At 48.2% G+C, this 13,397-nt stretch overlaps 1 protein-coding gene across 6 annotated transcripts in view; it reads left to right on the forward strand.

The window, feature by feature from the left end:
• Positions 1-13,397, forward strand: part of ATP11B (ATPase phospholipid transporting 11B (putative)) — a 264,318-nt gene that overhangs the window by 111,773 nt on the left and 139,148 nt on the right. For all 6 annotated transcript variants that reach the window (XM_063916334.1, XM_063916335.1, XM_063916336.1 and 3 more), the window contains exon 3: positions 3,677-3,766. In XM_063916334.1, coding sequence (XP_063772404.1) covers positions 3,677-3,766 — 90 coding nt within the window. The remainder of the gene's footprint in view (positions 1-3,676; positions 3,767-13,397) is intronic.

Raw genomic sequence — 13,397 nt, forward strand, 5'->3', positions numbered from 1 at the left:
TATTACCGAGGGTGGTGAGAAAGATAAAGCAAGGAAAGGGTGCCGTGATACTAATAGCTCCGGCTTGGACCAGAAGACATTGGTACACATATCTGCAGAGAATGTCAGTGGATGCTCCATTCCTGCTCCCTCAACATCCAGATCTACTGGCGCAGGGTCCTAGTTATCACAGACATCTGGATCGACTGTTTTTGACGGCGTGGCTCTTGAGACCTCTATCCTGAAGTCAAGAGGATTCTCAGAACAGGTAATTCAAACAATGCTCAGAGCAAGGAAATCTTCCTCAGCTCAAATTTATCACCGAATATGGCAAACCTATATTCATTGGTGCAGTGAACGGAAAATGGACCCTAGGTCTTTCAGAGTTTCCAGGGTCTTAGCATTCCTTCAGGCAGGAATGGATAAATGTTTGAAGGTGGCTTCCTTGAAAGTGCAAGTGTCAGCATTGACTGTATGGTTCCAAAACAAAATTGCAAACTTACAGGATGTGCGTACTTTTTTCCCAGGGATTGCTGCGGATTCAACCTCCTTTTGTTTCTCCTACAGTGCCTTGGGACTTGCATTTAGTCCTAAAGGCTCTTCAAGTTGCCCCATTTGAACCACTTACTAAAGTGGATCTTAAATGGTTGACATCTAAAGTTCACTTTCTACTGGCCATGGCGTCAGCTAGAAGAGTATCAGATTTAGGGCCATTGTTATGTCATCCTCCATTTCTGATCTTTTATCTGGATAGAACGGTTCTCAGAACTAAATCTGGGTATCTTCCCAAGGTGGTGTCTAAATTTCAACTTAACGAAGAAATTGTAGTCCTGGCTTTCCAGGAACCGGACCTTTCTGCGGGAGATGCATCGCTGGACGTGGTCCGTACCTTAAGGATCTACATGGATCGTACCAGTGCCATCAGAAAGACAGATTCTCTCTTCATTCTCTACGAATTTCACAAGAGAGGATGGCCTGCTGATAAGCAGACACTGGCGAGGTGGCTTCGGATGACTATTTCGGAAGCATATTCTCAAGCTGATCTCCCTGTTCCGGATAATGTCTCTCCTCACTGTACTCATAAGGTAGGTCCATCATGGGCAGCACAATGTGGTGCTTCAGCAGAACAGATATGTAAGGCAGCCACATGGTCTTCCATTAACACATTCTTTAGACATTATGCCGTGGATACCTTTGCCTCTGAGGACACTGAATTCGGGCGAAGGATCCTCCTGTCCAATCAGGAGCGTCCCCACCACTAAATTGTTTTGGGACATCCCAATGTTATCCTGTGGATAACCTGTGGATCCTGCTGGAAAAATATACGTTATGGTAAGAACCTACCGTTGATAACGGTATTTCTCCTAAGTCCACAGGATCCACAGGGATCCCAACCTGACGCACCTGATTTGAGGATCCTTTTACAAACTAACCTCTTCCTTCTTGTACGGAAGGGTGTGCATGTGTGTTCTTCTCGCCTGATTAGGGCTATCTATGATGCTCCTGCCTTAAGCTTTGGGAAAACAACTGATTTGCTTGAGCCAGGAGGCAGGGATATATGGATGGGCCCGTTGCATGCTGGGACGCCGAAAAGCTTTGACTGATTTGTGCAAATCCCCTGTTGCTTCATCATATCCCAAGGTTATCCTGTGGACTTAGGAGAAATACCGTTATCAACGGTAAGTTCTTACCATAACATATATTTTTTCATTCAATCCTTTCAATTTGTAGTAGAACAGACATTTACACATGTCCACCTACAAATGTGACTTTTCATCTGGAACCTATCTGGAAAATTGTCCACAAATAATTGTGAATTTCCATACACTTGTATGTTTTGAAACTTTCCTGCTGAAAGACATTATGGCAGATCAAACATGTTGAAATATTAAATCAGGAGATCAAAAGCATTCATGTCTATTTCATACTTTTCCCCAAACCTGCATCTCTTCTCCCAGAGGCTGACTCACCAATGTCAGCAACTATTGTCTATATACACTGGAAGATCATTGTTAAGAATGGTCATTAATTGGCCTGATTAGATTATCGCTTGGTGTGTGGACCTGCTTTAGGCACTGCTGCATGACTAGAGTTTGATCTGTGGTGTTCTTGTTGGAACGTTTTTGTCAAACTAGCTGTTCACCCCATGGTGCAGATATAGATGGTAGTAAAATGCAGATACAGGTGGCAGTCAATTTGCCGGCTGTCTGATTCAGTATAACCAACGCGAAAATCCTGACAGCCGACAATGTTGCCAGTCGGAATCCCGGTGCGCCAGGGCTATTCCCACTCGTGGGTGTCCGTGACACCCATAGGGTGGGTACCGAGCATGCAAGACCGCTCTTCGATTACGCCCCGCCGCCAGCATTCTGGCCTGCGGGATGCCACTGTCGGGATAATGGACAGGCAGCATCCCGTCCGCCTGTAATACATACCGTACTCCAGCAATATGTAGGCCGTAGAAAAATTAAGTAGTGATCATCAGTGGCGGAACTAGCGAGCGGTGGGCCCAGGTGCAACAAAATGCTTTGGGCACCCCTCATCCTGTCCAAGTCCACCCCCTCACCCCTGGAGAGGATCTGGTGAGGGGGATCTGCTCAGGGCCAGGGAAATTGATACCTAGCAACAGTGCCGTAATTAGACATTTTAGCGCAGTTTGCAAGAAACGGCATTGGAGCCCCCCTCTATGCAAGATAGGGGCAGTGCGCGCCGTAGCCGCGCAAAAATATATAGGGGCGTGGCTTCATGGGGAAGGGGTGTGGTCACAAAATAATACCAATTCATATAACCGTGCACAGTAGTCTCCATTATTCAAATTACGCCGCACAGTAGTACCACTATACCAGGTAGAGCCCCTTTTTCACATTATGCCGGACAGATTCCCCCTTTTACACATAACAGCAGACAGCGTCCCCTTTTTTACACATTACTAACACATTACGTTAGATAGACAGAATAGATACTTACTGTCTCCGCTGGCTCAGACCGGTACATGCAGTCAGGCAGATGATGATCCCGGGCAGGGGAGGAGGAGGGAGGGGGATTCCGGACTGGAGCCGCAGAAGCGCAGTGTAATTGGTGGTGGCACCGCTGCAGCTATCCCTCTCCTTCCACATAGGCTGGCCGCCGGCCTATGTGGAAGGCAAGGGACAGCTGCAGCAGCGTCTCCACCAATTACACTGCACTACTGCGGCTCCCGAGTCACCCTCCCTCCTCCTCCCCCTCCACGTGGCTACGTCCCTGCTGCTCCTCTCCTCTGACCCGCAGCACACAGTGGCAGGCTTTGGGCCCCTTGACAGCGGCGGGCCCCAGTGCAAGGCACCGCTTGCACTGGTGGTAGTTCCGCCACTGGTGCAGATGTTTCCAAACATAGGGGCAGATGTATTAACCTGGAGAAGGCATAAGGAAGTGATAAACCATGGATATGTGCAAGGTGATAAAGACACCAGCCAATCAGGTTCAATATGTAAATGAACAGTTAGGATCTAATTGGCTGGTGCCTTTATCACCTTGCACATATTACTGGTTTATTTTTAATTAATACAGTAGTTTTATCTTTTGGTTGCTTATACACTATAAGGCACTGTCTTATCAGTGTTACTATTTCTCCCTCTGATCTTGTTTGATCTGTTGTACACATGTGCATTCTTGTATTCTCAATGTATAATACCGCATCATGGATATTTTCTCCTTGCAGTACACAGTGTTGAATTTTGTTCCAAAAAACTTGTTTGAACAATTCCGAAGAATAGCCAATTTTTATTTTCTCATCATCTTTCTTGTTCAGGTATGTTATTTCTTCATCTTATATTGAGTGTTTTATAGTGACTAAATTCTTCAACAAAGACATTTTTTTATAAATTTGTTCTAAAGTCCTATAAATTTGAGAATTCACTTTTTTTATGTGTTACTTTTAATTGCTGCAATTATTCTGACTGCACAAACATTGGCTATTTTAATGTAAATGTTCAAATTTTGAGGTATTTTACCTTTTTTGGTACTTAAAGTAAATGCATCAGATCTACAATACTGTTTTTCTTCATATTGTTCATGAATCATAAATGTATTGCTAACCATTTTTAGATAAAATTAAGTGCCATTTTTTCAATCCGATAACGTCTGATAAACCATCTTATTCGGCAGAGTGTTGACTACCTGCAGGCCAAATTTGTTTTAATGCCAGTTTAGTTCTGGTGTGCTAGCCAGTTCAGATTAACACAGAATGGAAGCCAATTTTTCTTTTCTGCTGCGGGGTACACTGGGCTCCACAAGTCTGGACAATGGGGTGTAGAGTAGGATCTTGATCCGAGGCACCAACAGACTCAAAGCTTTGACTGTTCCCAGAATGCACAGTGCCGCCTCCTATATCACCCCGCCTCCCAGCACAGGAGCTCAGTTTGTAAGTTGGTGCTGCAGTAAGCAAGCACTTAACAGAGGGGCTGCCCCATGCAGCCCTAAGAAAAGCTTTTTTCTGAAGAAAAAGTGAAGACTTCAGGGCAGCAGCAGTGGTTAATGTCTTGTGACATTCTCTGCTGCGGCTCCAGCTCTCCCCAGCGGCGCTGTACACTCCCGAGCCCTGGTTGCCGGGTACTTACAGAGGAGGCTCCGGTTTACTTCACGTTAGGCACACACGGCTGGGGCTCTCCAGAGGTGGTAAGTGGGTCCCACTCGCGGGACCTGGTCTTTATCGCGATCCGGCGCGGTCAGTGGGAGGTGGGACGCGCGCGCTGGCGGTGGACACTGTGGCAGTACAGGCGATCCCACTAGATCACCAGGGCTTGGGCGCAGGTCAGGTTTTCGCTCAAAACCGATTTTAATATCGCCCACAGTACCTGGTGGTTTTGCCAGCAGGGGGATAAGGCTTAGACCTGAAGCCCCAGCCCCAGGGCGCCATTTCTAGCAAGTGTTCCCGCCCTGGAGCTGCATATCTGTCTTTTCCTCACTCCCTGTCAGTGTCTGCGGTGCCATTACTCCTCAGCTCACTGTTCCTGGGACTGCTTGGGCAAATCCTCCTATGTAAAGCCGCCTGGTTGTCAGCGCTGTGCCTTTTACATGACACTTAAGTATTCTACCTGCCTTTTTAGTCAGTGCTAGTTAAGAAAGAGTGCATTTAGTCAGGGTTTTATAGTACAGTTACCCTGTGATATACATCCAGTTCTTACTGTGTAGTGTTATATCTCTTGACTATTTAGCTATACAAGCTAGTCCAGTGCAGTATTATTGTCAGTAATAACCTCTGCATTGTACAAACTGTGACTATTTGTGTGTGCATTTGATAGCTGAGTGGTGTCCATTTCGTGTCTTTCACTCAACTTGCTATCCCTATATTCTATAACCTGAGGGGGCTTGGTGCGTCAGGTGTTATTTAATATAGGATTTTCACAAAGATATACTGTATTACGGATTTCTCTGACGTCCTAAGTGGATGCTGGGCCTCCGTAAGGACCACGGGGAATAGCGGCTCCGCAGGAGACTGGGCACAACTAAAAGAAAGCTTTTGGTCTACCTGGTGTGCACTGGCTCCTCCCTCTATGACCCTCCTCCAGACCTCAGTTAGAATCTTCTGCCCGGCTGAGCTGGATGCACACTAGGGGCTCTCCTGAGCTCCTAGAAAAGAAAGTATATTTTAGGTTTTTTTATTTTCAGTGAGATCTGCTGGCAACAGACTCACTGCTACAAGGGACTAAGGGGAGAAGAAGCGAACCTACCTGCTTGCAGCTAGCTTGGGCTTCTTAGGCTACTGGACACCATTAGCTCCAGAGGGATCGAACACAGGGCCCGACCTCGATCGTCCGGTCCCGGAGCCGCGCCGCCGTCCCCCTTACAGAGCCAGAAGCAAGAAGATGGTCCTGAAAATCGGCGGCAGAAGACTTCGGTCTTCAACAAGGTAGCGCACAGCACTGCAGCTGTGCGCCATTGCTCCTCATGCACACCTCACACTCCGGTCACTGATGGGTGCAGGGGGGGGGGGGGGGGGGGGGGCGCGCACCCTGAGCAGCAATATTAACACCTTGGCTGGCAAAATAATCACAATATATAGTCCTAGAGGCTATATATATGTAAAATACCCCTGCCGAAAAAGGGGCGGGGCTATCTCCCTCAGCACACTGGCGCCATTTTTCCCTCACAGCTCCGCTGGAAGGATCGCTCCCGGGCTCTCCCCTGCAGTTTCAAGACTACAAAGGGTAAAAAAGAGAGGGGGGGCACTAAATTTAGGCGCAGCAGTATATATATAAGCAGCTATAAGGGAAAATCACTCAGTTATAGTGTTCATCCCTGTGTTATATATCGCTCTGGTGTGTGCTGGCATACTCTCTCTCTGTCTCCCCAAAGGGCTTTGTGGGGTCCTGTCCTCTGTCAGAGCATTCCCTGTGTGTGTGCGGTGTGTCGGTACGGCTGTGTCGACATGTTTTAATGAGGAGGCTTATGTGGAGGCGGAGCAGATGCCGATAAATGTGATGTCACCCCCTGCGGGGTCGACACCTGAGTGGATGGTTATGTGGAAGGAATTACGCGACAGTGTCGACTCCTTACATAAAAGGTTTGACGACATACCAAATATGGGACAGCCGGCTTCTCAGCCTGTGCCTGCCCAGGCGTCTTAAAAGCCATCAGGGGCTCTAAAACGCCCGCTACCTCAGATGGCAGACACAGATGTCGACACGGATACTGACTCCAGTGTCGACGACGATGAGACTAATGTAACTTCCAATAGGGCCACACGTTACATGATTGAGGCAATGAAAAATGTGTTGCACATTTCTGATGTTACCCCAGGAACCACAAAAAAGGGTATTATGTTTGGAGAGAAAAAACTACCAGTAGTTTTTCCTCCATCTGAGGAATTAACTGAAGTGTGTGAAGAAGCGTGGGCTTCCCCCGATAAGAAACTGGTAATTTCTAAAAGGTTACTAATGACGTACCCTTTCCCGCCAGAGGATAGGTCACGTTGGGAAACATCCCCTAGGGTGGATAAAGCACTCACACGCTTGTCAAAGAAGGTGGCACTACCGTCTCCGGATACGGCCGCCCTAAAGGAGCCTGCTGATAGGAAGCAGGAGGCTATCCTGAAGTCTGTATATACACACACAGGTATTATACTGAGACCAGCTATTGCTTCAGCATGGATGTGCAGTGCTGCAGCTGCGTGGTCAGATTCCCTGTCGGAAAATATTGATACCCTAGACAGGGACACTATATTGCTAACGGTAGAGCATATTAAAGACGCAGTCTTATACATGAGAGATGCACAGAGGGATATTTGCCGGCTGGCATCTAAAATAAGTGCAATGTCCATTTCTGCCAGGAGAGGGTTATGGACTCGGCAGTGGACAGGTGATGCAGATTCTAAAAGGCACATGGAAGTTTTGCCTTATAAGGGTGAGGAGTTGTTCGGAGATGGTCTCTCGGACCTCTTTTCCACAGCAACAGCTGGGAAGTCAGCATTTTTACCCCATGTTCCCTCACAGCCAAAGAAAGCACCGTATTATCAGGTACAGTCCTTTCGGCCCCATAAGGGCAAGCGGGTTAAAGGCGCGTCCTTTCTGCCCAGAGGCAGAGGTAGAGGGAAAAAGCTGCAGCATACAGCTAGTCCCCAGGAGCAAAAGTCCTCCCCCGCTTCCTCCAAGTCCACCGCATGACGCTGGGGCTCCACAGGCGGAGCCAGGTACGGTGGGGGCCCGTCTCAAAAACTTCATCAATCAGTGGGCTCGCTCACGGGTGGATCCCTGGATCCTTCAAGTAGTATCTCAGGGGTACAAGCTGGAATTCGAGACGTCTCCCCGGACGGTTCGGTGAGACCCATTTTAAATTTGAAATCCTTGAACACATATATAAAAAAATTCAAGTTCAAGATGGAATCGCTCAGGGCGGTTATTGCAAGCCTGGACGAGGGGGATTACATGGTATCACTGGACATCACGGATGCTTACCTGCATGTCCCCATTTACCATCCTCACCAGGAGTACCTCAGATTTGTGGTACAGGATTGTCATTACCAATTCCAGACGTTGCCGTTTGGTCTGTCCACGGCACCGAGGGTATTTACCAAGGTAATGGCCGAAATGATGATACTCCTTCGAAAAAAGGGAGTTTTAATTATCCCGTACTTGGACGATCTCCTGATAAAGGCGAGGTCCAGGGAGCAGTTGTTGGTCGGGGTAGCACTATCTCGGGAGGTGCTACAACAGCACGGTTGGATTCTAAATATTCCAAAGTCACAGCTGGTCCCTACGACACGTCTACTGTTCCTGGGGATGGTTCTGGACACAGAACAGAAAAAAGTGTTTCTCCCGGAGGAGAAGGCCAAGGAGCTGTCCTCTCTAGTCAGAGGCCTCCTAAAACCAAAACAGGTGTCAGTGCATTACTGCACGCGAGTCCTGGGAAAAATGGTAGCTTCCTACGAAGCAATTCCATTCGGCAGGTTCCATGCAAGAACTTTTCAGTGTGACCTGTTGGACAAGTGGTCTGGATCGCATCTTCAGATGCATCGGCTGATAACCCTGTCTCCAAGGACCAAGGTGTCTCTGCTGTGGTGGCTGCAAAGTGCTCATCTTCAAGAGGGCCGCGGATTCGGCATACAGGACTGGGTCCTGGTGACCACGGATGCCAGCCTTCGAGGCTGGGGGGCAGTCACACAGGGAAGAATCTTCCAAGGACTATGGTCAAGTCAGGAGACTTCCCTACACATAAATATTCTGGAACTGAAGGCCATTTTCAATGCCCTAAGTCAGGCAAAACACCTGCTTCAAAACCAGCCGGTACTGATCCAGTCAGACAACATCACGGCTGTCGCCCATGTAAACCAACAGGGCGGCACAAGAAGCAGGGCGGCGATGGCAGAAGCCACAGGGATTCTCCGATGGGCGGAAAATCACGTGTTAGCACTGTCAGCAGTGTTCATTCCGGGAGTGGACAACTGGGAAGCAGACTTCCTCAGCAGGCACGACCTCCACCCGGGAGAGTGGGGACTTCATCCAGAAGTCTTCCAACTGATTGTAAACCATTGGGAAAGGCCACAGGTGGACATGATGGCGTCCCGCCTCAACAAAAAGCTAGAAAGATATTGCGCCAGGTCAAGAGACCCTCAGGCGATAGCTGTGGACGCTCTAGTGACACCGTGGGTGTACCGGTCGGTTTATGTGTTCCCTCCTCTTCCTCTCATACCCAAGGTACTGAGGATAATAAGGAGAAGAGGAGTACGAACTATACTCATTGTTCCGGATTGGCCAAGAAGAGCTTGGTACCCGGAACTTCAAGAAATGATCTCAGAGGACCCATGGCCTCTGCCGCTCAGACAGGACCTGCTGCAGCAGGGGCCCTGTCTGTTCCAAGACTTACCGCGGCTGCGTTTGACGGCATGGCGGTTGAACACCGGATCCTGAAGGAAAAGGGCATTCCGGAGGAAGTCATTCCTACGCTGATTAAAGCTAGGAAAGAAGTGACCGCAAACCATTATCACCGCATTTGGCGAAAATATGTTGCGTGGTGTGAGGCCAGGAAGGCCCCAACGGAGGAATTTCAGCTGGGCCGTTTTCTGCACTTCCTACAGTCAGGGGTGACTATGGGCCTAAAATTGGGTTCCATTAAGGTCCAAATTTCGGCTCTATCGATTTTTTTCCAGAGAGAACTGGTTTCACTACCTGAAGTTCAGACTTTTGTTAAGGGAGTGCTGCATATTCAGCCCCCTTTTGTGCCTCCAGTGGCACCTTGGGATCTCAACGTGGTGTTGGATTTCCTAAAGTCACATTGGTTTGAGCCACTTAAAACCGTGGAATTAAAATATCTCACGTGGAAAGTGGTCATGCTGTTGGCCTTGGCTTCGGCCAGGCGTGTATCAGAATTGGCGGCTTTGTCATGTAAAAGCCCTTATCTGATTTTCCATATGGATAGGGCAGAATTGAGGACTCGTCCCTAGTTTCTCCCTAAGGTGGTATCAACCTTTCATTTGAACCAACCTATCGTGGTGCCTGCGGCTACTAAAGACTTGGAGGCTTCCAAGTTGTAGGACGTAGTCAGGGCCCTGAAAATTTATGTTTCCAGGACAGCTAGTGTCAGGAAAACTGACTCGTTGTTTATCCTGTATGCACCCAACAAGCTGGGTGCTCCTGCTTCAAAGCACACTATTGCTCGCTGGATCTGTAGTACGATTCAGCTTGCACATTCTGCGGCTGGACTGCCGCATCCTAAATCAGTGAAAGCCCATTCCACGAGGAAGGTGGGCTCTTCTTGGGCGGCTGCCCGAGGGGTCTCGGCTCTACAACTTTGCCGAGCAGCTACTTGGTCGGGGTCAAACACATTTGCTAAATTCTACAAGTTTGACACCCTGGCTGAGGAGGACCTAGAGTTTGCCCATTCGGTGCTGCAGAGTCATCCGCACTCTCCCGCCCGTTTGGGAGCTTTGGTATAATCCCCATGGTCCTTACGGAGTCCCAGCATCCACTTAGGACGTTAGAGAAAATAAGATTTTACTCACCGGTAAATCTATTTCTCGTAGTCCGTAGTGGATGCTGGGCGCCCATCCCAAGTGCGGATTGTCTGCAATACTTGTATATAGTTATTGTTTAACTAAAGGGTTATTGTTGAGCCATCTGTTGAGAGGCTCAGTTATTGTTCATACTGTTAACTGGGTATAGTATCATGAGTTATACGGTGTGATTGGTGTGGCTGGTATGAGTCTTACCCGGGATTCAAAATCCTTCCTTGTTGTGTCAGCTCTTCCGGGCACAGTATCCTAACTGAGGTCTGGAGGAGGGTCATAGAGGGAGGAGCCAGTGCACACCAGGTAGACCAAAAGCTTTCTTTTAGTTGTGCCCAGTCTCCTGCGGAGCCGCTATTCCCCATGGTCCTTACGGAGGCCCAGCATCCACTACGGACTACGAGAAATAGATTTACCGGTGAGTAAAATCTTATTTTTTCTCTGTGATTTAGTCACCATATCTCTCCTTTATCTCTGCTGGTGCTGAATACACTGCGCAGGGGTTTGGGTTTAGAGATATATAGGTATATGCAATTAGCGGCGAATCGCGGCAATTTTTCGCCCGTTTTTTAATTCGACACAATTCGACCGTCGAATTCCGGCAAGTGGGTGCCGAAATTCAACATATTCAATAAAAAACGGATTCGACAGTCCCGCTGTCGAAAAACGGACGATTTGACGGATTTTGATCGAATTTTTTAAAAACCGGTCCTGGTTCTAAAATCCGGGGGGGGGGGGGGGGGGAAATGACAGGGGATCCCTCGTATTTTTAAAACCAGCACCGGGCTCTGCGCCTGGTGCTGGTGCAAAAAATACGGGGGACAAAAAGAGTAGGGGTCCCCCGTATTTTTTACACCAGCATCGGGCTCCACTAGCTGGACAGATAATGCCACAGCCGGGGGTCACTTTTATACAGCGCCCTGCGGCCGTGGCATTAAATATCCAACTAGTCACCCTGGCCGGGGTACCCTGGGGGAGTGGGGACCCCTTCAATCAAGGGGGGCTGATAGCCTTGAGAAAATTGAAAGAATATTGTTTTTTTCCAGTAGTACTACAAGTCCCAGCAAGCCTCCCCCGCAAGCTGGTACTTGGAGAACCACAAGTACCAGCATGCGGGAGAAAAACGGGCCCGCTGGTTCCTGTAGTTCTACTGGAAAAAAAATACCCAAATAAAAACAGGACACGCACACCTTGAAAGTACAACTTTATTTCACACATGTCGACACACACATACTTACCTATGTTGACACGACGTTCGGTCCACTTGTCCAAGTAGAATTCACGTGTACCTGTGAATAAAATTATACTCACCTCAATCCAGTGTCCGGATCTTTTAAAATAATCCTCGTACTTGGCAAAAAAAAAAAAAAACGAACACCCTGACCAAACGGACTGAAAGGGGTCCCATGTTTACACATGGGACCCCTTTCCACGAATGCCGGGACCCCACGTGACTGCTGTCACAGAAAGGTCCCTTCAGCCAATCAGGAAGCGCTACTTCGTGGCACTCACCTGATTGGCTGTATGCGCGTCTGCTGGCAGACAGCGCATCGCACAGCTCCCTCCATTAGTTTCAATGGTGGGAACTTTGCCGTCAGCGGTGGGGTTACCCGCGGTCAGCCGCTGACCGCGGGTGACCTCACCGCTGACCGCAAAGTTCCCACCATTGAATATAATAGAGAGGCTTTGCGATGCGCTGTCTGACAGCTCAGACGCGCATAGCCAATCAGCAGAGTGCCAGGACGTTGCGCTCGCTGATTGGCTGAAGGGACCTCTGTGACAGGAGTCACGTGGGGTCCCGGCATTCGTGGAAAGGGGTCCCATGTGTAAACATGGGACCCCTTTCAGTCCGTTTGGTCCGGGTGTTCGTTTTTTTTTTTTTTTTTTGCCAAGTACGAGGATTATTTTAAAAGATCCGGACACTGGATTGAGGTGAGTATAATTTTATTCACAGGTACACGTGGATTCTACTTGGACAAGTGGACCGAACGTCGTGTCAACATAGGTAAGTATGTGTGTGTGTCGACATGTGTGAAATAAAGTTGTACTTTCAAGGTGTGCGTGTCCTGTTTTTATTTGGGTATTTTTTTTCCAGTAGAACTACAGGAACCAGCGGGCCCGTTTTTCTCCCGCATGCTGGTACTTGTGGTTCTCCAAGTACCTGCTTGCGGGGGAGGCTTGCTGGGACTTGTAGTACTACTGGAAAAAACAATATTCTTTCAATTTTCTCAAGGCTATCAGCCCCCCATCCGCAGCCCTTGGATGGTGGGGACAGGCTCGGGCTTCACCCCTGGCCCTTGGGTGGCTGCGGGGGGGACCCCTTGATTGAAGGGGTACCCCGGCCAGGGGTGACTAGTTGGATATTTAATGCCACGGCCGCAGGGCGCTGTATAAAAGTGACCCCCGGCTGTGGCATTATCTGTCCAGCTAGTGGAGCCTGATGCTGGTGTAAAAAATACGGGGGACCCCTACTCTTTTTGTCCCCCGTATTTTTTGCACCAGGCGCAGAGCCCAGTGCTGGTTTTAAAAATACGGGGGATCCCCTGTCATTTTTCCCCCCGGATTTTTAGAACCAGGACCGGCTCGAAGAGCCCGAGGCTGGTTATGCTTAGGAGGGGGGACCCCACGCAATTTTTTTTCAGATTTTTACCATTCCATTTAAAAAAATAATAATAATAATATTTTAAAAAATATATAAATAATACTTGTGCCTCCAAAAAAGACAAACCAAGTACCTAATCCCTTCTAATATAAATAGATATGCTATTACCAATAAAAAAAACACCCAAAAAAACATGTTTTAAATTTTTTTTATTAGATTCCGCCACCAAAGTGTGGCGGATTGAAAATGACGAATTTACTGTCTTAAAGCACTGTTGTCGAATTTCCAAACTTCAATTGAATATACTTTGGTCGAATTGCCGCATTTGTACCATTGCAG

The sequence above is a fragment of the Pseudophryne corroboree genome, chromosome 4 (genome assembly GCF_028390025.1).
Source record: "Pseudophryne corroboree isolate aPseCor3 chromosome 4, aPseCor3.hap2, whole genome shotgun sequence".
Lineage (NCBI taxonomy): Eukaryota > Metazoa > Chordata > Amphibia > Anura > Myobatrachidae > Pseudophryne > Pseudophryne corroboree.